Source organism: Protomyctophum parallelum (genome assembly GCF_964188405.1).
Source record: "Protomyctophum parallelum genome assembly, chromosome: 10".
NCBI classification, from domain to species: Eukaryota; Metazoa; Chordata; class Actinopteri; order Myctophiformes; family Myctophidae; genus Protomyctophum; species Protomyctophum parallelum.
In genome coordinates, this window is record NC_139704.1 from 26,376,686 (window position 1) to 26,402,818 (window position 26,133).

Here is a 26,133-nt window from a genome sequence, read left to right on the forward strand (position 1 = left end):
ACCCAGGAAACACCAATTATAATCACCTGTCAGAGGGTAACCCAGGAAACACCAATTATAATCACCTGTCAGAGGGTAACCCAGGAAACACCAATTATAATCACCTGTCAGAGGGTAACCCAGGAAACACCAATTATAATCACCTGTCAGAGGGTAACCCAGGAAACACCAATTATAATCACCTGTCAGAGGGTAACCCAGGAAACACCAATTATAATCACCTGTCAGAGGGTAACCCAGGAAACACCAATTATAATCACCTGTCAGAGGGTAACCCAGGAAACACCAATTATAATCACCTGTCAGAGGGTAACCCAGGAAACACCAATTATAATCACCTGTCAGAGGGTAACGCAGGAAACACCAATTATAATCACCTGTCAGAGGGTAACCCAGGAAACACCAATTATAATCACCTGTCAGAGGGTAACCCAGGAAACACCAATTATAATCACCTGTCAGAGGGTAACCCAGGAAACACCAATTATAATCACCTGTCAGAGGGTAACGCAGGAAACACCAATTATAATCACCTGTCAGAGGGTAACCCAGGAAACACCAATTATAATCACCTGTCAGAGGGTAACCCAGGAAACACCAATTATAATCACCTGTCAGAGGGTAACGCAGGAAACACCAATTATAATCACCTGTCAGAGGGTAACCCAGGAAACACCAATTATAATCACCTGTCAGAGGGTAACCCAGGAAACACCAATTATCGAAAGTAGCAGATCCACATGCAAGTTTGAAAGTTGGGATTTGGGACTTGTTGATCTGCTACCCAGACAGAGACAATATAAAAAATGGAACCTTTAAAGTGTTTTTTTCCCCTTAAACATAGGGATGACACAGGGATGAAATGGGATGCCAGATTTATTTTCAAACAGAGCTGGCCAGTGGCCTCACGCCTAACACAAAGTCTACGATGTTGATTGGATAACTGCTAGCTAGCTTTAAATCATTTTAATACCACCAATAATAGCCATAGCAGTGTTCCTTCAGTCCGCAATATGAAGGCATTTGCATTTACAACCAGCAGTACCAAATATGGCCAGTAAGTGGCACTAGTAGTCTCAGCAAGTAAAGGTACATGTCATTATGCCAGATTAGCTCATTCTGCGGGTCAAGGTATAGAAAACAGTCATGAAAACTTCTGATGAATTGAAAATGGTGGACCCTGTTGTAAATGCTTAATCATGGTGACGTCCACAGTAACAGTTATTGTATTGACTTGTAAATTCGTTTGAAATGTACCCATTATACATACTGTGAAATACATTTTTCAATCAATCAAAACAAAACACATTACAAATATACACCGTATCGAGCACCCCAGGGGAGTATATGTGCATGTGCATGTGTCTGTGTGTGTCAGGGGGTACACTGCGTGTGTGTGTCAGGGGGTACACTGCGTGTGTGTGTGTCAGGGGGTACACTGCGTGTGTGTGTCAGGGGGTACACTGCGTGTGTGTGTGTCAGGGGGTACACTGCGTGTGTGTGTGTCAGGGGGTACATTGCGTGTGTGTGTGTGTGTCAGGGGGTACACTGCGTGTGTGTGTCAGGGGGTACACTGCGTTTGGCTTATTCCATCACCACTGACACACACCCATGAATGCACCCACTCAGAGTGCATTCCCAGGCACCCTTACTAGCTGCAGCATACTCTCTTACACGCACGCACTCACGCACACACACCACAGGGCACTTTCCATCACCCTTGCTCCAGCATATGCCAACACACATTGTGTGAAACACAATTTCACAATATGATGACACTCCAAATTTCCCCATGGGAATCAATAAAGGTAGGTAGGTAGGTAGGTAGGTACAGTAGATAGGTAGGTAGGTAGGTAGATAGATAGGTATATAGGTAGGTAGGTAGGTAGGTAGGTACTAGGTAGATAGGTATATAGGTAGGTAGGTAGGTACTAGGTAGATAGGTATATAGGTAGGTAGGTAGGTACTAGGTAGATAGGTATATAGTATTCTACATGATCATTTAAAAACACAGGTAAATGTGTGTGTGTGTGTGTGTGTGTGTGTGTGTGTGTGTGTGTGTGTGTGTGTGTGTGTGTGTGTGCATGTGCGTGCGTGCGTGGGTGGGGGCACAGAGGGCTACACAGACATTGTAATGTCATTGAGGATGCACTCAGCCTCGCTCACAATGACGTCGTTGCACAGCTGACCTGTGCTCACAGCCAATGATCCGTCCTGATGATGTGCAGCGTAGTACCCTACACTACAGTATGTGTTGTGTTGGTTTACGCACTGCGTATTGAACTGACCTTCTGGTTTTTCTGAAACGTTTACACATGGTTGCTGTCGGGTGGAAACCTTGTATGTCCAATACGGTTACTTTTAACGTAACCCGTTGAAATCAGGAAAGCATGCGAGGCATTTTAGATGTTTTTTTGCGGCGTTGGCTGTTCGAAAAGACCAGATGTACAAGCTCAAAGTGTGTCGCTTCGTTGGGGGGGGGGGGGAACGGGGGGGGGGGGGGGGGTGGCCAATGGACAGACGAGGAGGAATTCAGTGTGTGGTTTACGCAGAGTAATCTAGTAAGAGAGTGGTGACACACTTTGATCTCGCTGCAAAGCGGGTACCTATAGGCGATAGTTCCAAACTTGCTCCTATGGCTGGAACTATTCCATTGAGATAGAATGAGCACTTCCGCTTACAATGAGAGTCAAAGGGAGTGTCATTACTCTCTTACTAGATTACTCTGGGTTTACGGAGCTCCCTTGCCAATGTAAAAGGCGTGTTGGAGCAGTGATGGAGCTGGGGTTGACCCCAGGGCAACATCCACGCAGGCTCCAATGCAGAGCGTGACACAGTGTGTGTGTGTGTGTGTGTGTGTTGGGGGTGGTGTGAGATGACCCATCATGATGGCAGTCCACTGCTGCACACACTGGGAGAGACTAGTCATTGGTAGTGGTCGGTCAGTGTTAATTAAGCTATATTACACAAGAGGGGGTGGTTTAACGTCATTAATGCACGCCGAAAGCAACGCAGAATTATACAGTTACACTTAAAACTAAGAAAATCGCTGAAAAAACATATTTTTTTAATGACAGATGTAGTCACTACAACCACAAATGTCCCAAGAAACTAGCTAGCCTAGCCACCGAGTTTGCTGCGCTCCGGGAGAACAGAGCAGCTGAATTATTTGTTTTGATTAGGTGTGGAGTAGTGCTCGTTTGAACCACGGCTAGAAGGCTGTTTCAACCAATCAGATTATACGACCTGTATAATAGGCTTTCATCTGAAATGTTTTAGCTGACGGCATATCATAGGTCTTTATTTTGGCAGGCCTTGATGGCGTTGCAATGCTATTTATAATTAGCTGTGTGCTGAAAATAGCGCCGTGTGAACTTGTCGTTTGTTTGGCTATTTTCGGAAGCATACAATGACAATGACTGTCTTAGTTCTGTGTAGTGTAGCTGTAGTGTTGTCCGGAAATAGCCAAGCGTGGTGAGCTTGTAGACTGGCAAGCACAAAATGACTCAGTCCTGCTGGATCTCTTGTCCACAGTCCCCTCCTAACCTTTTAGTCTACTCTTAACTACGACATTTTAGTAGTATATTTTTTTCGTCTTTTCTTTTTCTTTTTACATAATGAACAACTAAGTGTGGATGTGGTCGCCGTAGCCTGGGGTCCATCTATGCTTTCTATGGCATAGGCAGCTCCCGGCAGAATCTAGACGCAGCTGCGCGACATGAGACTAATTAATTAGAGCGACAGAGAGAGAGAGAGGTGTGTGTACGTGTACGTGTACGTGTACGTGTACGTGTACGCGTCAATTTAACTCTATGCCGAATTGAAGTGGACTCGGTCCCAGACTTTTTTTTTTCTCCCTGGAAATAAAAACGTCTGGGTTTCCGAGGCTATGGTCGTCGTGGTTGCTGCACCTGTTGTTGCTGCAGCCGCAGGTCCTGCACCTCCTTCTGCTCCTCGCTGTGGAGGCGCTGCAGCTCCTGGCAGCTCTGCTGCAGGAGGTTCTGCTGCAGGAGCAGCTGAGCGTTGTCCCTCCTCGCTGCCTCCAGCTCCTCCTTGAGCGGAGACTGCTCGCTGAGCACGCGACTGTGCAGCATGCTGCATGGGGGGAGAGAGAGAGGTCACAGTTAGCCCATTGAAACCACCCGGAGGCCCATTAGAGATAATAAAGGGTACTATCCCTCACGCTTAAGCGTGTAATTGAGGTGACAGGTCTATTGTTCTAAATTTATGCATAAATTAATAAAATTAAAAAAAAATTGCATAATTAAAATTTTAATTTTTTTAATCCTAAAAGCGTGTTAATTGATTGTTGTCTAATGACCTTAATCCCATGAGCATCTGGAGTGTATGAATGGTGGGATGTTGTTGTCGTCGATCTAATCGTGAGAACGTGAGAATGAGCACCCGGTGAGTTTGCCAGTGAGAAAGGGAGAGACAGAGGGTGTTTGGTGCGGTGGGTGGGGGTGTGTGGGGCCCCCCTCTGATCTACCATGCGTGCTAGATGGTGAATGGTGGGGGACGCTGGCCCAGCCGGGGCTGGCCTGTGTGTGTGCGTGTGTGTGCGTGCGCGCGCGCGCGTGTGCGTGTGTGTGTGTGTGTGTGTGCGCGTGTGTGTGTGTGTGTGTGTGTGTGTGTGTGTGTGTGTGTGTGTGTGTGTGTGTGTGTGTGTGTGTGTGTGTGTGTGTGTGTGTGTGTGTGTGTGTGTGTGTGTGACAAAACATGTTAGGCCGTGACGGGTTAAGTTTGAATTCTAAATTCTAAATTCTAAAACAAAAAAAAGGGTTGATCACCCGTACGTTGCTCCTCTCAACGCATTGATTTAGTGAATGCTAATGATGAGTGCGGGTATTGTTTCACGGGTGGGTGTGTGGTGGATATAAGACCCAGGGGTCTACGCATGGCACTTGTTCCGAGGGCCGCGAGTTTGTGAGGTGAAGAAAATATTTTTTTAAATTCTGCGCCGAACTATGAACCATGAATATGCTCATAAGGGATGAGAACGTCTTTCCGTCGCCGGCCGAGGATATAGCTTTTCAGAAACTCATTATAGACGTTCAGTTTGGAGCTTTGAAGCGTGACATTGTGACGGCTGTTGTGGCCTGTTCTGTGGTGGATGAGGAAGACCTTATAGTTTTAATCGGTGTTTTGAACGAAAGAAGAAATATCGTTTTAACTTTCATTAACTCCTGCCTCCCCTTATCTCACACTTATCGGGCAGTTCGTGACAAGTTTGAAGAAGCTTTGGATCCAGACTCCGTGTATCAGGAATATATTTTGGTTCAAACACTCGCCAGATATCACACGCTCCCGGGGGGATCTCCAAGGCTTCGTTGAATATGGGGGATGGAGAAATTGCCGACGAGTTATTAACGGCCGGTAAGCATCAATTTACTTTTATTTTATTTTAGGGCAATGTTCAATTCTAAAAAATAAATAAATAAAACATTTTCTTTATGTACTTAAGCGTTGCATGAAGAGGAGTCCGCGCCAAGAAGACGCGTCACGCTTGCCCTGGGTGTGGATTTGCAACAAGAGGCCGGCGAAGAGATCTTTCAAAACGCACAAAGGTTTTCCCCGCACGGGGTAATTTCTGATGACATCCGTCAGACCCCAGAAGAATTCAGAGCGCTTATATCAGAGCCGCTTCTGATCTCAAGACCCGGGGTCAGTTGGCTACGCAGGCCTCCGCCCTCCTCATCACCGTACCGCGACGGGAGACGCAATAGAAGATTTCGCGCCGTTCCAAAAAGACGCTCCACTCATCATCAGCGTCCCACTCCAACCAGAAACCCCGGTGAGAACCTTTCAAAAATGTATTATATGAAATAAGTTAATATATATTTTTTAAATCATTTTTTTAAAACTAATATGACACCCCATTTTTCCCCACCAGGGGAGCCGTCATCCGAGAAGAGCGCCGGAGGTCAAGAGGGGGAATCCCAGAGAGGAGGAGGAGGAGGAGGAGGAGGAGGAGTAGGAGGAGGAGGAGGAGGAGGAGGAGGCGGAGGGCCCGAGACGGAGAGAAGCGGAGGAGAAGGAGGGGTCGAGATGGGCGGAGCAGACAGCGCTGGCGCGGAACGAGGAGAAGAGAAAGATCACGGGTGCGATTCATTCCCTAATATAACAGGATTTTTCGCATCCGCTGCACGCATGATCGAAGAGAGTGCTAATCGCAAAATTAATGTGGAGCTCTTGTACTGTTCAATAAAACCATACTAGATGTCATAGTATGCCATACTAGCTCTGACACCGTGTGTAGAAATGTTTTAGGAAAAAGTTTTTTTTAATTTTAGTTTCATAGTGATAGTGTGATTCAGCATGGCTAATAATAATTCAAATAACGAAATTCCTCCTCATTTACTAGCTCTAATAAATCAAATGAACTCCCCACATATCTCCGTTGACTCACCCGTTGATTTTTCTATTCCCGACGATCTTTCATATATGTCGGATGAACTAAATGGGTTATCACAGTCCTCTATTATATCAACGCCGTCATCGACCTCTTCAGACTCTGCAGTTTCCCGGGGTCAAGTTGGAGGGGGTGACGGCGTTGACGACCCGGGAGAGGGGCCCTCCGGACCTACTCGTCAGAATGTCACCCAGCCCGTTTCAATCTCACGCGATAGATTTAACAATGTGGAAATTCGACAGCGGTTAAACATCTTACCGCCGAGTCGCGACGACATTAACTATGCAAACTTTTTCACCAACGTCGTCGGAAGCGCTCAACTCACGCTAGCTAACATTTTTGCTTCAGCCAGTGCCACAGACAGGATTCAAATCGAGCTGGTGGCCAACCACCTGGCAAACCCCAACAGTTTAATATTGAGGGGCGATGACACATTTCCGGACAGCGGATTTGAAGAGCTTCTCGAACGCCTTGTCCAGTCTAATTATGAACTAATCGCAGATCCCTCTTTAGAACTCGTAGTCCAAATTGTTAAAGCACCGGCGGGGAGCGGCCTAAGGAAGATATCCCAGTTGTTGGATTATGAAATATTAGCGCTAAAAGCCAAGCATCTTTTTGTCATATCTAATCCTAACTCAAAACTATGTTTCAGCGTAAACTTTGCACACTTATTAAACCCGGGGTTAACGGACGAGGCCTGTAGAATAATAGGTTTAGAGATTCAAGGTCAAGCCGGGTTGACGCCCGACGAAAGCGTCTCTTTTCATGACATAATTAAATTTGAGCGTGCTCTCCGGTGCAAAATAGTGATATTCTATCGGGAGGGCGGCATTAAAAAGACTCTGTCTAAATTTCAAACATCCACCCCGCGTAGAGTAAATACATTCTTCTTCTTTTTATTTGACAACCATTATTACGGTATAAAAAATTTGCGAGGGTTTTTAGGCGAGAGCTACACCTGTGTTCATTGCTATGAAGGTTTTAAGGCAAAAAGCAACCACAGATGCCTCCATTCTTGTGCCGTGTGTCTTGATGATGACTGTGTCAGGGGCAAAACCATCAAATGTTTGTCATGTAAACGTATCTGTAACTCTAGCGATTGTTTCGCCCGCCATCAAAAGCCTACTTTGAGAAGCGACGCACGCCTGCTCAGCAATTGTGATATTTATAAATATTGCGAAACTTGTCACAGAGTGTTTTATTGCGCTAAACAAAACCATATTTGTCAACCCAATAAATGCAAGGTGTGCGGAGAACCGCTTCCACTTTCCGGCAAGACGACTCATTACTGTTATATTCAACAACTCGCCCCGAGTCAAAAGCATTCTGATAAATTGGTTTTTTATGACATAGAGACATTTTGTGACAAGTCTACGCGTCAGCACCACCCCTTTTTAATTTGCACAAGCTCTTTTCAGGGGGCCACTATGACATTTTGGGGCGTGGACTGTGCTCGGGAGTTTTTACACCACTTTCGCAAGCCGGTTCATAAAAATACAATTTTTATAGCTCACAACTCCCGCTCATTTGACGGCTATATCATTCTCAACGCCTTCATAAAATTAGGCTTAAGCCCCTCATTAATTCTTCAGGGCGGAAAAGTTTTATCGTTTCAAGAAGAAGAATTTAAATTAAAATTTATCGACAGTTTAAGTTTTCTCACTATGCGTTTGGCCCAACTACCGAGATGTCTGGGCATGGCTCATAATATTGCTAAAGGAATATTTCCGCATAATTTTAGCTCCCTTCAAAATCTGACATACGTCGGTCCGTATCCCGAGCGCGATCAATTTAATTACGATTCAATGTCTCCGGACGAGAGAGCCACCTTTGACCTCTGGTATAATGACGTGAGTGGAGAGGGAGGGGTGTTTCATTTTAAAAAGGAGGCCATCAAATATTGCAGGACGGACACGGAGATATTGCGAGAGGCTTGCACCATTTTCAGACAAAGCTTTATCGACCAGTGTAAAATAGACCCTTTCAACTCAATAACGCTCAGTTCCGCCTGCATGACGGTTTTCAGAACACACTTCATCCCGGGTAGTAAGACGCTCGCGATACCGTGTCCTCTGGATTATAAAAGAACGTCTAAACAATTTTCTACGGTGAGCATCGAGTGGCTCGATTTTATGGCTCACAGCAAAGACATTTTTATAGAACACGCGTTAAACAGAGGAGAAAAGAAAATAGGTTCTTTTTATCTCGACGGCTTTGAACCGCTTTCTAAAACGGCATTTGAATTCAACGGTTGTATTTATCACGGGTGTTCTGATTGCTTCAGGCCCAGAGAATGTAGTCCATTTTCAGGTAAAACATTTGAGGAAATTTACGCGGAGACAATGTATAGAGATCAGCGGCTGAAAGATGAGTTCGGCTTAAATTTAATCTCAATATGGGAGCACGAGTGGACCGAGATGAAGCGTTCCAACCCAGAGGTCATTTTATTTTTATCTAATAGAGCGCCTCACGACCCATTAGAACCGAGGTTAGCCTTATATGGGGGGCGCACGGAGACGTTTAAAATGTATCACTCGGTCGAGAATAAAGAAAGAATACATTTTGTAGATGTCACGAGTTTATACCCCTTTGTGTTAAGCTCAAAGCACTATCCCCTACACCATCCTACGATTATATATAGAGACTTTGAGGACATAAATTCGTATTTCGGACTAATCAAGTGCGTTATTGTGCCTCCCACCAAACTACTGATTCCATTTCTCCCCTCTAAAACAAAGAGCGGTAAATTAGTTTTTACTCTGTGCGCGGCCTGTGCGGACTCAAACACCCAGGCCGCATGCTCGCACGCCAATGAGGAGCGGGCTCTGCGTGGAACGTGGGTTAGCGAGGAGGTCAAGTTTGCTCTCTCCCTGGACTACAAAATTGTAAAAATAAATGAAGTGTGGCATTTCGAGCATAAAAGCAATACCATTTTCACCGATTACGTGCGCACATTTCTCAAAACAAAACAGCAGAGTTCAGGCTTCCCCCCAAATTGTGTCTCCCAGGAGGAAAAAAATAAATATGTTAAAGAATACGAGTTGGCCGAGGGGATTAAATTGGACATTTCTAAAATAGAGAAAAATGACGGACAGAGAACCGTGTCAAAGCTTTGTCTAAATTCTCTATATGGGAAATTTGGTCAAAGGAGTAATCTCCCGCGCGCCGAACTTATTCAGGAGGTCGAACGTTTCTTTGAATTAATGTTTTCGGATAAATACAAAATATCTTATTTCTCTTTTCTAAACGAAGAGACCGCGTTAGTCCAATGGGTCGATGGCGCTAGTTTCACCTCGCAACCAAACAAAACGGGGAATATTTTTGTGGCAAGTTTCTGTACAAGTTATGGGCGAATTGAATTATATAAACACATGGCACGCCTCGATCCAAAGTCTCTTTTGTACACGGACACAGACTCCCTTTTTTATGTCAGCAAAGACGGCGATCAACTCTTCCCCCTGGGCAGTTATTTAGGCATGCTTACGTCCGAATTACAACCCGGAGAATTTATTGATGAGTTCTGCAGCAGCGGCCCTAAAAGTTACGGATTCCATACGTCTAAAAATAATGTGGTTTTAAAATGCAAAGGCATCACGCAGACTTATGAAGCGGCGAGAACCATAAATTTTTCCTCCTTAAAGGAAATGATTGACAAGTTTATCACCAAACTCGACCGCCGAGAAAATGGCGAAAGGGGCGAAGAAGAAGAAGAAGAAGAGGGCGTTCTATTTGTTAGACAGAGAGGCATAAAGAGGTGTAAAAATGGTTTTTTTCTTCATAACACGGAGGTGAATAAAAAGGTCAGGGTTGTTTTTGACAAACGTAGAGTTCTCAGAGGTGGAAATACGGAACCTTTCGGATTTTGAATTTTGCTTATACTGAAAAATAAAATTAAAAACATCACGTTCACCGACTCACTCCCGGATAACTTTGATTCTTTTAACCGCTCTTTAATAGTTTTGGATGATCTTATGACCGAAGCTTCCGAGTCTGTTGATGTTTTGAAGCTTTTTACAATGTACAGACACCACAGAGGAATATCAGTTTTTCTTTTGAGTCAAAACATATTTTGTCAGGGGAAACACTCTCGCACTATATCTTTGAACACTCAGTACTATATTTTGTTTAACAACCCCCGGGATAAAGTGCAACTGAGAATGTTATCGCAGCAGATTTTCCCCGAAGATTCTCGCTTTCTACCCGAAGTTTTTAAAGATGTCGTGACGACACCCTACAATTACATGGTGCTGGATTTGACCCAGGAGTGTCCGCCAAAGTGTCGGGTTCGCTCAGGGCTGGTGGGGCTTGATAAAGACGGGCTCGTCACGGTCTACAGCAGAGGGTGATTCGCTCTCGAGCTAGTGAGTCGAGAGACGTTGGGGGGGGATGAGGGGCCAAAGAACAAAGAGGCGTGGTTTCGCGCTAAAAAAACAAAAAACATTACCCCCGCAGCCACTCAGGAGCTCTCATAGCGGCAGCGTTCAAAAACTATCCAGAAATATACGGGTTATGAAAAAAATGCTGTCTGCCTCAGCGCCGCGCAGACGCGCTATTTTGAAAAGAGGCACCCCGGAACTAATGTCCTGCATTTCAGACGGTGCCGTCAACGTGATAAGAGGGAACGTCCCGTTAACCAGCTGTCAATATAAGAAATTAAAGCGGGGGAAAAAATTGTTACATTCTCTGGCGAGCGCTAAACTAACTCTCAATAAAAAACGAGGTATTTTAATGAAGCAGAAAGGCTCCGGTTTTTTTCTTCCCTTATTGGCCGCCGTGATCCCGGCTATCGCCAGTCTTATTTCGGCCCGTAGGTCGTAATGAGCGTCAACAGGGGCGTTCGTAAACAATATTTAATCTCCGAACAACAATTATTAGACATGAAGAGCTCGAGGGAGGGAGCCGGCGGCGTTACACAGACCCCGACGGATCTCGGCCTTCACGCCTCTCAGTCACACTTGGACCTGGCTATGGAAAATATTTTACGCGACAGCTCCTTACATCCCGACGACAAGATTAAAAAATACGATTTAGTCTTACAAAGGTTTCTAACCGTGTATAAACAAGCGGCGCTAGAAAGAGAAAAACCTCTACCCGTGACTTTAGTCGGATCAAACGCGGGGGGCCTTGCAGAAAATAGTGATTTTGAGGAAAAAATAAAACCCCTTCTCAATCTTCTACCAGAACGTTCACAAAGAAACGCACGGTTCATTCTAGAAAGAATTTCTTCCTCCACTCACGGAGACTGGAGAAGTGACACCGGCGAATTAATTTACGCCGATCAAACCATAAGAAATTCCCACATTTTAGATTTATTAAAACACATTCTCAATCCCTCCGTGGCTAGGAAAAAGAAAACTGCGTCTTTCCCCGAGGGGCACGGTTCCTTTTTAGCGCTTCTGTCAAAACTTCACATTCCAGGATCGCTGATAACTAATTCTAGCGTTCGGCAGCAATATCAGCATCAGCACTCGGGCCTAACCCCCGCAGCCCCCACCTCAACCCCACAAACCTTCTCGGCGGGACACCCGGGGTCGCGAAGGAGGTCACGCCAGAGAAGTCCGCGCAAGTCCGGAGACAAGACATCTTCTCCGGGCGATTTGAGCGAGTCGGAGGGAGACGGGAGTGACGTGTGGACGCTGGCACGTGATCGTCGAAAGAGGCGCGTCACCAAGCGGAGCAGACGCTCGACGCTTCCTCCAATCGTGTGGGAGACTTTAGATTAGATTGAAAAAAAAAAAAAAAAAAAAAAACGCCGGTTAGCCGAGCGGTATATAACCCTCTATATTCCGCGCATGAAGGGGCACCAAACCATGAGCGTTCGCCTCTTCCCTCACCCCGTTTCACGAAAAATGGATTTCTCAGCCGATTCAAAAACTGTCCGGTTATCCTCAGACCCTCCCGCTACGGACAATATCACGGTCTACTTTAAAGAGAAACGAGGAGAAAACTTTGCTTGTTTCAAAACACCGTGCGACAAATATGAATATATTGATTATTTAGAGGTTAGCGAACACCTGTTTCCGGCGTTCGAAAGCGCCGTGACGGAGATGATGGAGTACATGGAGTTTGTGAGATACGAGTCACCCGCTCTCAGGGCATATTTGATGCCCTCCAAACACCTCAAGAGCGTGGGCGGTAATACGACGGTCTTGATCGACTGTGACAGAATGGTTAATTGGCTTTTGGTTCGTTTCTGCGAAAACAATATGCCAATTTCCCCGACCGCCCCGCTTCATGTTATGGATAAAGAGAGATATTTCGCCATTAAGCTTTGCGTGGGGCTTAAGGACCTCCGTCTAATGAGAGAGCTTCTTTCCCACGCGCGATCAGTCCTCCATCGAGCGCGTTGGGAAAATGCGAATAACTACGAGTGGAAAAGAAATCAGTCTACGCAGACAGACTTCTCACAGCAGCATCAGCCTGAAGCCGAGGAAGAGCGGATAGAGGCCTCCACCGACCCCGTTGACCTCTATCCGATTTTCCGCACCAGCAGCAGCAGCAGCAGCAGCAGCCTGAAGCCGTGGAAAAGCGGAGAGAGGCCTCCATTGACCCCGATGACCTCTGACGGCGTGACAGACTCGCTAAAGGAGCGAGCACCCACACACCCATAACCCCCCGTCAACATGTACCCTAGTGAATTTTATGAAAGTCCCCAATTATGTTCTTTTATGAAATAAAAAAAACATGAATAGAAAAAAAAGACGCTTCAGTGTTTTTTTATTTATTTATTTTTTATTGATATTTACGAATAATATGAACGAGCCAGTTGGCTCAGACAGGAATGATGTGGTTTAACACGATTTACACAGGGTTTATATTTTTTTACAAAGTCTGAAACCATTTTATCGTTTTTATCAGGATCCTCGAGAGAATACAAATGCATACAGCGCTTAAAGGATAGTCCTAACGCTCTGTGGGTCAGATAAAAAATGCAATGTTGGCCGCACACGCTCGAATGAAGATCCTGCAGCACGGCTGTGTGATAAGTTACCGTGTCGAGGGTTCCCAAAAATCTTTTTATTTCTTCTCCGCACGTGTCGACGTCAAAACCATAGCTGTCAAAAAAAGTCGCTCCGCTTCTTTCCATCGTTATTGCCAGCCAATGGGTGCCCGGTTTTGTGTGCGGATCCGTATTGACTATATAAAATCCCGGCACGATGTGTGCCGAGTGCGTGGGCAGAAGATCCGCCGCGAAAACACCTTTAAACAGCCTGGTTCCAATCATTTTATTCATGAAGCCGTCCAACTGAGCCGTATTCATTTAGGGGCCGTGGATGGGTTTGTTAAAAGGCTGTTTTGTTTTTGTTTGTTTTTTCTGGTTTTTTTTCTTGTTTTTTTTTGTTTTTGTTTTTTTGTTTTTTTTACTAATTAAAAAAAAAAAAAAAAAAAAAAAAAAAGAGACGGGTATGTAGCCGAAAAGCAATTAATGATAGTCCATTATAACTTGTCTTTTAGAGTCAATTTCTAGAACGGAATCAAAAGCCGCATACGCCAGCAAGGTGATTGTTCTTTGAAGTTCCTGCGAGAATGACAGGCTGATTCGCACGCTGCCGTTCTGCGGGGCTGAGGCACACGCCAGATCCGAGGACGGGGAGATATTGAATGAAAAGATGGTGTACCCTCCGCTAAATTCCTCTCGTGATATAGCCAAAGGCAAATCTTTCATATTTCTTCCGCTCGATTGGAACAGATTAAAATATTCTCTAATATTTAGCTTGTGGGCAAAATCAGGTTTAAAAGGGACCGCGGGAATTTGAACTCCGTTGGCGTTTATGCATATCTCGTTCAAATCAAAATGTTCAAACGACAAGCCGTTCAGTTGTTTCGTGCCGGAAAACCCGCGATGATTCAACAGACAGATGAGAATGTACTTGGGAGTGGATCCTAGGAACAGGTTCTCCATATTCCACACTTTCAACCCGCCGGAAATTGTATACGACTTACACACAATCTTTTGCATGTTGTAGACGGCGTTGCTTTTCAACAAAGCCGATTCGATTCCCAGACGTACCGGAGCGCTAACGCTAACCTTTTTGACGTATAAAGTTGCCCCGTCGACGTGAAGAACGCACGTTCCGGCGTTCGGCTGCATCAAACAGAACTCGTTACTCGCGCGAATTAATTTGATACGTAAGTCTACGTGATTCAATAATAGTTTATCGCACGTAAATAAATCTGAATGAATATGACCTATTACGTCAAACGGCGTCGATAGAGCCGCTGCGGCCGCGCGAGCTTTGAACCCCGCATTCTCCCCGTCGAGGGCCGTCGAGTCAAAGTGACCGGCTGTGTCTTTGATAAACAGCGCCGACGTGAACTGGCTCTTTAGACTCGCCTCGCTGTAATTTAACAAAGTTTCCAGATATGCTCTGAACGGATGGGTGTTGGTGCTTTGACTTATAAGCTTGTCTCCCAAAATAACATCGCACTGACTGAATATTGTATTGAGCGGATAGTTAATCGTTGCAACCCTGTCCGTCACCAGTAAAATCGACCCGTCGGCTTTTGCGATTCTCAAACGTAGACTTAGAACAACTTCGGACAGGTCGATAAAACGGTCGTCGCCTGTGATGTGAAATTCAATCGGGGAATTATTACCGGCCCCCAGGGGAGAGCCGATCGGTAGATATGAGACATGAGACTCGCTCTCGATGCTCAGCTGCGTCAAATTTGTTTTAAAGAGGTCCAATTCACTGAGTGTACATTCCTTAGATCTGTTGTGGTGGGCCATATTTGCTGAGACACGCCGAGTTTTTTTTCTTCTTTTTTTTTTTTTCTTCTTCTTCTTCTTCTTTTCTTTTTTTTTCTTTCTTTTTTTTATTTTTTTTTATTTTTTATTAATTTTTATTTATTTATTTATTTATTTTTATTTTTCATTTATTTATTTATTTTGTTTTTATTTATTTTTTTATTTTATTTTATTTTTTCTTTATTCAAAAAATATATTTCTTAGTGGAGCTTGGCTTTCTACGCTTCTTCTTGATGGCTCGTTTTCTAAATGACCGCGTTGCAGCCCTCGTACGTTTTTTATACGTACGATGGCCCGGGGGGACTAAACGTCTCTTTATTATTAAATTTCTAAGGCCGTGCCCGCCCTGTTTCTGATCCTCGGAGGGTGTTGTCATGCGTTTAAACGCCCGGGCCGCGAGGTCAGACGCGATAGATTTCGCGGCCGATTTAATGTGTGGCTTGGCGATATTAATACCGCTTCTCACCAGCGGGCTAACGTATCGGAACAAGCGCGCGAGGAGGGACCCTAGCCCTTTTCCGTACTGTACACTAGCGCCGGTAAAGTAATCCTCACCGTGACCTATTTGATTATTATAGTAAGTTACATATCTGTAGGGGTCCATGATCCCCGCAGAGAAAAGCACAAATGATTCGTTTTCGCAGGAAACCTCTCTTTTGCAACCGCGCTAATGCGACACCTTTTTTATTTCTTTTATATTTAATGTTATACAGCTAAAAGGGGCGGAGTTAACTTTCTTCTGAAGTGAAGTTTAACGTTTGTTTTTCCGTAGATAAAATTAATTAGTTCTCCGGTGTCGGAGCGTATTTGAATTTGAATCGTGTCGATGTGAGATTTTGAGACCTTAACGTAATGTGGCACCGTGTAATGTAAGCTGACGATCTCGCCCCATTTACCTCCCACCCTCGCCGTTCTCAAGAGGGGGGCATACGCGTTCCCGATTAACATATGCTCGATAAAGTCCGAATATATGAATAGGGAATATTGCCCAGCCGCTATGTCGACGCAACTTCGCGGTGTGGTCGATGAGTTGTGCCAGACATCTGGATCCCAGCCCATAATATAACTCAGCTGTCTGCTAAGTCTGATCTGACACTCGCTGCTTCCTCGCAGAGAGACTTGATGCATATGTCGTGAATAAAACAACGTCACTTGACACTCTTCTATAAAGGATAATTGAAACTTGATCTCATCCAATAAAGTGGCTACGTTTTCGTAATTTCCAGGGTTTAGAGACTTCACTTTAATAGTCGGGTCCGTCGGGGAATCCCGTCTCTCTCTCTCTCTCGTCGCCTTGGGGGCTGGAAGGAGGGTGAAGGGGTGGAGCGTGGACGTCCTGATTGTGTTGGAGGGCCTCTCCAGCGAATCTTGCGTGACCTCGGGGGCACGAGCTCTGTACTCGAGATACGCAGAGTCCGCTGGAAGATTCAACCATGTTTTAGGATAGCTAAACTCCGCTAAACCCACCTCCCACTCGCCCTCCAAGTGCAGCGCATGGGCTAGATTGACGCGGTAGTCAGAAATGGTGTTTGCCGTGAATGTTTCATGGCTCGCGTTCGAGGGTAATTCGATGTAAAAAGAGTCACTCTGCTGCATTTTTATATATATTATATATATATATATATATATATATATATATATATTTATATATATATTTATATATATATTTATATATATGAGCGTTTGTGTAAGCGCGTGTGCGGTGTGTGTGTGTGTGTGTGTGTGTGTGTGTGTGTGTGTGTGTGTGTGTGTGTGTGAGTGTGAGCGCTAGGTACATCCTCATATGTCTTTCATGTCTGAAGCCAGAATCCAAGAAGAAAATTTAGCGGGCCAACCTTTCCAAGAAACGTAATATTCCAACACACGTTTTTTGTTACGGGTGACCGTCCGACGTTTTAATATTTCTTCCACCTGGAAAACGTCGTCCGGAATCACCTTTTGGAGTTCTGTGGCGTAAAACACCCCTTCGATGTTCTCGCCGGCCATGTCTTCAATTCGGTAAACGATGGGTTGCCTCGGGACAATCTCCTTCACGATAAATAACTCCCGCGACCAGTTAGCCGTGTAACCGGGCTCAAAAACCCCTTTTGATTTTGAAATACGAACATGATCTCCGACATTAAAGCTGGGTTTTAAATTTTTTTTTCTGACAGGAAATGATCCATATAAATTGAAAAAAGCTTTCGCGGCGTTTGCTGCGTTTGCTGCGACCGCGCATGGCGTCATCTTTATGGCGGAGTGAAATGTGTCATTATAGGATTTTACTAAAGCCGGCAAAACGTCCAGCCAGCGATAGGTGTTGTTTGCCGTGAAAAATTTAAACATCCGTGTTTTTAACGTCCTGTTAAAACGCTCAATGACGGCCCCCTTGATCTTTGACCTGGTCGAAAAATGATTGATTCCATATTTTTTCATTAAGTTCTTGAATCCGGAATTATAAAACTCTCGTCCGTCGTCAGTCTGCAGAGAGGTCATAACAGACCCAAATTCATGTTGAATTTCCTTAAGAATTTTGGCGAAGGCTTTCGTCACACTACTCCCTGTTTTATTTATGAGCGGTTTGACATAAGCCCTCTTTGAAAAAACATCTATCGCGGTTAACATCCATTTGTATTTAATCTTATTTTTAATGTTAAAGTCTGCCTTTGAAGACATGTCCGCCAGGTCTGCTTGAAACTGTTTCAGAGGTCTTGAGACAAAGACTCGATTTCGTAGATAATTCAGTCTGGCCGGTTTATGAAGCGTGTAAGAATCTAAACCCATTAGAATCTGCTTAGCTCTGCCGGACGATATCCGTACACCGTCTTGAATTTGCAGTTCGCGTTTCAATCTCTGAGGACCCCCGAAGCTGGCGGGGTGAGAAGGATCTAAATAGACCTTTTTTAAAGCGTCGTCTTCCATGGTCAGCTAGGTCGGTTACTAGATGCTACACTGTAAATCCCTGGAACATGTGACACGTTTAACCTAAACACCATGTGTGTAATAATAAAAAATGCCGAGTGTTTATTAATGGTCATAAAATACAGTAGAACACGAGTTCACTCGTGGGTTTAGTGTCTGTACACGGCGTCGCATCATAATTTGCAGGCTATATATATAAATATATATTTGAAAATTAAACAGATGGTGTGTAATGACATGCTTCTATCGCTATGTGGCGTCATCACACAAGGTACAGCTCTCGCGGTGTGCGTGGCGTGCGTGAAGCCGTGAGACGCTCGTATAATAAAAAGCTTTGGTTTTTTAAAATGTAACAGAGTGTGTGTAATGACATGCTTCTATCGCTATGTGGCGTCAGCACGTAAGGTATAGCTCTCGCGCTGTAACGTTGTGATAGACTGTGTGTAATGACGTGCTTGAGCCACTATATGAGGCGTCGAGATGTCAAATATGCGCTCTCTTGTTACAGCGTTAAGCTCACGGCGCGTTCATATAATAAAAAATGTGGCTTATAATTCATGTTTTTACTCATTTCGAGAAGGGTGAAAGAAAGCAGAGTCTGTTTTTCACGACCCCTTGGTTTTTTATTATTTACGGAGAAAGATAATAATACTATTGCAGAGCCGCTAGCTTCAGATTGTCAACAAGACGTTCTGCTTTACGGATTCTGCCGTAATGAGACGCTTTACGTCCTGTCGCGACACTTCCGCATGTATATATATTAAATACAGATGTACGGTTTATATACACCGCTTATAGTGTTTTATTTCATTTTCTAGGGACGTGGAAAGAACGAAACATGATTTTACAACCCCAAGGATTTTTATTAACGGACAAAGTTGAATCTTGAGCCTCAGTAACACTTTACAGAGCGGTCGTCAACAGGAAAAACATGAATGAGATCGTAATTTTATTTATTTCTTTAAAACTAGCTAAATACACACACACACACACTAAACCAGCCGTATTTAAAAAAAAGAACGGCGGTGAAAGCTTAACAATTCAAATCAAGAACGTAAAGTTACACGCTAAAAAAAAGTCTGAAGTTACACTCTGACAGCCTGCTGTAGCTCCTCCCCTGACCCTAGTGAGGCGCAAAAACGAATCAGCTGGCTCGCGACCCTAAGTGGGGACGCCGAAATATCTCATCTAATTTTTTTTGGTAGGGAAAAATAAACACTAAATCTACGCATTAAAAGACCTTAAAATGCAATACAAATATTCGTTAGATGTATGAGTAACCCTATCTAAACATATTCAATGAATCGACATCGCACCAACAGTTCATTTCAACAGTTCAGTGTATAAATGACAATCATAATAAAAATGCACTCATCTACTCAAATAAAAAAAGCAACCATGATATCGACTAGGTAATGTATTTAAAATAAGTCGTTTTTAGCGCTTCTATTCCAGCCCTTTCGACGATAAATTCATTTATTTTCAAACATAGGTTAAACACGTCGGACTTAAGAATTGCCTGAGACCTCACCCCTTGTGCGGCGACATCAATTAAAAGCGTATAAAAAGCCATCAGTCTAGAATCGGAGAACTTTGCGTCCTCCATCATAGCTAGAAATACATCGGAGAGAATGTTTATGAAACTCGTTCCATTTACAAACAACTCGGTATATGACGCTGCTACGATTTCGTACAATTTATGACCTCTATATAAATCAAAAATAGATATTAATACATTGACCGACGACTGTGAACAACAAAATATATCATCACACTTGCAATTGCAGCCTAACGTTGTAAAGATCACACGCTCCAAAATTTTGCTTAGCGCATCGACTATATTGGCCTCTGTCGGGTGTGAATGTTTAGAGGCGAGTGAGCCCATGATGATGTTATGATATGACAATGCGCGCATCTATGACGCAAGGAACAGGTGGTCTCTCGCAATTAGAATTTCCTGTCTAGACATCGTGCTTAAAACATTTCTGACAAAAGATAGTATGTCCTTGTAGTCTGCCACTTGGAACAACGTTGACTCGAGGGCTCCGAAAATACGCTCGTGCGTAATATGCGTCTCCTGCTGATGAGTTGATGTTAATATACGATATATTCCGGCCACGGCACCTCCGGTAAAGAGCTCTCCTTGAATGCTTGCAATGTTCTCTCTCAAATACCAGGCAGACAGTCCTTGTTGACAGCCAATATGATATCCCGTCCAGTCTTTACGCAGACAGTCGACGCATTGGTTTGACAAATATTTCGTCAGTATTTCGTCCAAAGCCACGCACAGACCCTTTTTGACAGCTGCCAAAAGCTTCGCGGTTACGCGCGTACGCTCCCGGTCTGGTGGATGGGGCAGCTGATGAGCCCAAAAAATGTCCTCCTCCTCCACCTCCCCTGTATGAACAGAGCCCGTTCTGACCATATCCGTGTGGACGTCTTGGTTTTTAGTCTTAGATGCGTCCCCCTCCGTAGTAGTGATGCTCATGATCGCGCCAATAAACTGCTGTGTAGTACCACCGACGTCTAAAATAAGAGTGGCCCTAAATACAATCTTCTAGCTATACTACCAACTTGGAAAAAATAATAATAAAAATAAAAGAAGGCAGGGCTTGTATGTTTACCTTTAGTTTAGAGGTTTGCGTGTGGTGTGGGAAAATTCTCGCGTGCCACACGGGCTGCGTCTGGGTTATTGTAGACGGCTTGCTCGAAGACACGTGCGGGAGGCGGGAGCAAAGCGCGATCAATAACTGTAGGATCAGACATCAAGTTGATGATTCCTTCCATAGCAGCGTTAGCGCGCTCACAACCAACGCAAGACGGTGGATGCTCATAGGAGCTGGTGCTTGCACTCTCTCTATCCAGGAGATGTGCCATGACGGACCAGACAAAATTCTGGTGTATTCCCCCCATTACTTTATGCTGCACTGTTGCGAAAAATCTCTGTCTGACGAAGGGCGCGTGAGATCTATATTTTGCTGGATGAATGGTGAATTTTTCTGGAGCTGGTGACAATGTAGCAGCAAGGGAGCTTTGTGGCGAACTGGGCGGGGTTGGGGTGGGGGTGAATGTGGTGGCATATTGCGGCGGTGGGGTCGCGCGCACCATTCCCTCGTCGATGTGGAATTCGTCGTCTTCCTCTTCGTCGTCTTCCTCTTCCTCTTCCTCTGCCTTGACCACGCTGGATGGAGATGAATGCGGGGTTTCTGCTCTCCCCGCGTCATGCTGAAGCTGACTTGCGCCGGTGGCGTTGTCATGCTGAAAGCTGTCGCGCTCTCCGGTATACAACATTTGCGCAAACGAGGGGTGCTCGCTCTCATCCTCCCCGCTGGTGTCTATGGGCTCGCCCCTCCATTCCGGAATGCCACGAGCGATCACCACATTAGCATCAAAGACGTGAGGATATAGCATTCTGAACCTGTTATAAATTGCGCGCGTCTCTTGGATGACAATGTTCTGCTTCTCAATCGACAGCTCGTCGAACGGGATGGAGGAGATGTGCCCAAAAACCTCTTGCGCAAACGCGGTTGTGAATGGGAAGGTACCTGGTCCATCCTTGCGATCCAAATCTGCTATCTCAGCCCTCATTACGTCCGCGGCGGCGACGAAAACTTCCAAAGTAGATATATGCGCGCCCGCATCGCCCGCAAACATAGTAGGTAGTTCGAACAGTATGACATTCCGTTCAATCTCACTGTGAGCCTCTTCCGTCAGGGAGAGAAGAGCGCGTTCCAATCCATGCTTGACCTCTCTCTCTGTTGCGCTCGCGGCTAGCAAGCCCAAGTCTGGAATATTCACCTGCGCTTGAATTAATAACTCAGCCATCGCGATGGCAACGCGTCTGGCTATGCCATCACGCGAGAGATTCCATGCCGCTTTGGCGTCGCCTAATAGCTTGCTGGCTATAAACACAATGCTGGGAACACAAGGAACCATTTTGCAACTGTGAGCCACATTCTCCATCTCATCGAGCACCTGTCCCTCGCCGCTCCGCCGCTCCAACTTCATCATGACGGCTGTAGGGAGCGTGGCACGCTTTAGCTCCAGTCTGAAGCGTTTTTTTGGGGTCAATAAAACCTCATGCACGATCTCTTTATACGAACGGGTACGCATATTTCCTATAGCTTCCTCAGTCCAGTCTCTCTTTGCTTGAAATGAGAAATAAAATCCGGGCCACTAGACATCCCACATTGGGAGACAATGGTCATTTTGCAATGCTTTGAGATGTAATAGGTTTAATTCTCAATGCGCATACCCATTGGTGCTAGATGGAAAACCATTCGAAACCCAAACAATGATCATTTGCAGCGCTATAAGAAATTAATGGGTTTAATTCTCAATGCGCATACCCATTGGTGTTAGGTGAAATCCGTTCGCAACCAAAACCTTCTCATATGAGCCGGAACAATAGGATCCTCTACCGGTCTAGAGTTCCATTGTCCCAGTCCCAACCGAAACGATTGTCATGCCCAAAATAGTTGAATTGTGTTTGTCACACACACACACACACACACACACACACACACACACACACACACACACACACACACACACACACACACACACACACACACACACACACACACACACACACACGCGCACACACACACACACACACACACGCACACGCGCGCGCGCGCACGCACACACACGCACACACACAGGCCAGCCCCGGCTGGGCCAGCGTCCCCCACCATTCACCATCTAGCACGCATGGTAGATCAGAGGGGGGCCCCACACACCCCCACCCACCGCACCAAACACCCTCTGTCTCTCCCTTTCTCACTGGCAAACTCACCGGGTGCTCATTCTCACGTTCTCACGATTAGATCGACGACAACAACATCCCACCATTCATACACTCCAGATGCTCATGGGATTAAGGTCATTAGACAACAATCAATTAACACGCTTTTAGGATTAAAAAAATTAAAATTTTAATTATGCAATTTTTTTTTAATTTTATTAATTTATGCATAAATTTAGAACAATAGACCTGTCACCTCAATTACACGCTTAAGCGTGAGGGATAGTACCCTTTATTATCTCTCCCATTCTACAAAATGAATTCAAAATCATTCTTTCATTTTTATTTAATCTCTTTGGCCTTCCAAATCACAGGTTCTCAAACTTTTTCGTGTTTGATTCAACATTGATTTGATGGAACATGATTTTAACATTTTTAACTGTCAAAACATTTACCGTAAGACATTTTTGACACGGATGCTTTCCCGGTTTGAATAATAATCGCCTGATTGCAACGGTTTGAGATTATCGCAATTATTTACATGACCATCATGATCGCTTCAGTATTTAGATATTTGATATTCATTTTTAACAGATAAACGACATTAAAATGTGCCATTTTTAAATGTTGATGTCCTCACAAGTACAGTACTACAAACGTGTGTGTGTGTGTGTGTGTGTGTGTGTGTGTGTGTGTGTGTGTGTGTGTGTGTGTGTGTGTGTGCTTGCGTGTGCGCACACTCGTGTATCCCCCATAGCGCATGCAGAAACATGCAAGCTGCTGCCAAACATGTCGTACAGTGAGTACAGGAGCACTTGCTCATGTTGAGTAAACATAAGGTCTCATGCTATTCAGGGCCGTGCCAGGTGAGGTGTAAGAAAATGCTGAGAGTGAAGGCAATTTCACCACAGATTCCAGTTGGTTTCATTATTTAAGAAGTGACAGGGCTCGCCCGCCACCGAAAGTCGATAACGGTAGTGCAAACAGAGGTGAGGAAAGCATAATCCGTTGAGTTTGATTGCTTTTCCCCCGGACAGCATGGCTTGTTACACATGCAACCCATGGCTTTTGGAGGATAATCCCCCCACCAGCCTCCATGTCACACTGCCTTCCTTTTTGTCTATCTATACCAAGGACAGAAATATACAGCAGTGATTCCCAAACAAAGGAGGGTGTGTGTGTGTGTGTGTGTGTGTGTGTGTGTGTGTGTGTGTGTGTGTGTGTGTGTGTGTGTGTGTGTGTGTGTGTGTGTGTGTGTGTGTGTGTGTGTGTGTGTGTGTGTGTGTGTGTGTAAACATGCACGGACGCCCACCCCTAGAAAAAACACAGACAGAATATGGAGATAACTTAACCCATTTAGGCAAAGATTCCTGACAGTTTTCTGAAATACCGGTACCCATGTTTCTGTATCAGTGGTGCTCAATATTTCATGTCAATGACTCCCTCTCTACATGTCAACAACCCCAAAAATTATATGTAATTGGCCGCTGAAAATATGTTATTCCAGGAACCCCCCAGAAGCAAAGATATGATTTAAAAACGTATGCTCTGAAAGAATATATATTCAAAGATTTGTGCCACATTTTCGCTATGAGCTTGTAGATCTGCTATTTTTTCAATAGCTAAAGTATAACATAATGCTTACACCAAAAATGGGTTCCCACCCAAAATGGGTTAAGAGGTTTCTGCCCGACAGCGATGATATGAAGGTGCTATGTGTCTCTCCGGTTGAAATCTAACGCCGACCCCAACCAAACAAACCCATGGAAAAACCAATCGCAACAGGAAACAAACACCTTCTGGAAACACGGGACTAACAGTCAGTGCACAAAGCCTTATTTCACAACTTTCTTTCCTCGTGGAATTTATGAGCAAATAACAAAAACCTAATGAAATGTGCCGACTTTGAACACTAGTCCCAAGTCTGTGTGCTTTAACACATTAAGACCTGAGGCAGATTCTACAAATGTCTTCTAAACTGGTTTCTGAACAAACCTAGGTTGTTATATTGGTGGTGCTGGAACCTTTTCATGTCAAGGACCTCCAAAAGTTGGCCACAAAACCCCTCTCAAAACATGTTGTTCCAAGGTCCACCCAGAAGCAATGATTTGAGTAAAAAAATAGCAGAACTACAAGTGCATACTGTAGCACGGAGTTAGTTCATTCAGATATACTCAAGCAGCTTCATGCTAATACTCAAGGGACATACAGTACATCGAGGGGTTAATATGCTGCATTACTATGTGGGTGTACAGTGTTCGCAAGACCCACACGTCATACGCTGATGTGACGATCTATATCCCTGCTCTAATGTTTAATGATGGTATAGCAGAGCCGAACGCCAAGATGAAATATATGCACACTTGTATTTTGAATTGGTTAAATCTATTCGTGAGTTATCTGACTGAACGGAATTCTTGAAAAATACCTTTGACACAGACGGTCTTGAGGTTTTAACGGGATAAGGGCGATTTGATCTCATAAATGCATCCCTTCCCCCGGGGTTTTAATGTCATCCATGTCTTTGTGTGCAAAGGCAATTGTCTTTTTATTGCTGTAATGGGCTCTGGCTTCGAGGGATTCTTTTCCAATTAGGTTAATTGCAACACCGAGCCATTATTTTGCCCATGTTGCAGTAAGCCGATACATAAAAATGGGACAATTATTCCTCGGATCAAAACAAGCAGCGGCTGTAACACCATGTAACACGATGCTTATCCTTCAGTCATACTGAGCACAACTACCTATAGCAGTGGTTGCCCAACTCTTTGGGTCAACACCCAAAGGAGACATTAGACATTTCCCTGAGCACAACTACCTATAGCAGTGGCTGCCCAACTCTTTGGTTCAACACCCAAAGGAGAAATTAGACGTTTCTCGCCCCGAGACCCAAATAGTGACAACAGCAGATGTAGGAGGTCACAACAGCAGTGTGTAATGTTCACCATTTCTTAAACTTTTAATTAGATTTTCTTTTTGCTATAGAGTGTTTGTTCAGCAAGAGCAGTATCCCCATCTCTTTAATAAACAGAACATATATTTTCCCTATCATCAGCTTCATTTTTTTAGTGTTCCAGTTCCAACTATCAGCTCATTTAACTGCGTCATCACTTACAATTCCACTTCTGTATCATGTCTGAACAATGTACTATGAACGAAACAGGTCAACTAAGCCAAGGCATGTCATGAGCTTGTGAATATGCTACTGTATTTCGGGCTATTTTTGGAAATGTATGAACATTTTTCCATTTTTCCAACAGATGAATTCACATGGATGAATGGAAACGATTATGCTAAAATCTCTATTATCTATTTATGACAGCT

At 44.5% G+C, this 26,133-nt stretch overlaps 1 protein-coding gene across 1 annotated transcript in view; it reads right to left on the reverse strand.

Annotated features, from left to right (window-relative positions):
* Window positions 1–26,133, reverse strand: part of dlg5a (discs, large homolog 5a) — a 123,741-nt gene that overhangs the window by 61,009 nt on the left and 36,599 nt on the right. The window contains exon 5 of the mRNA XM_083775285.1: window positions 3,912–4,095. Within this exon, the coding sequence (XP_083631411.1) occupies window positions 3,912–4,095 (184 nt within the window). The remainder of the gene's footprint in view (window positions 1–3,911; window positions 4,096–26,133) is intronic.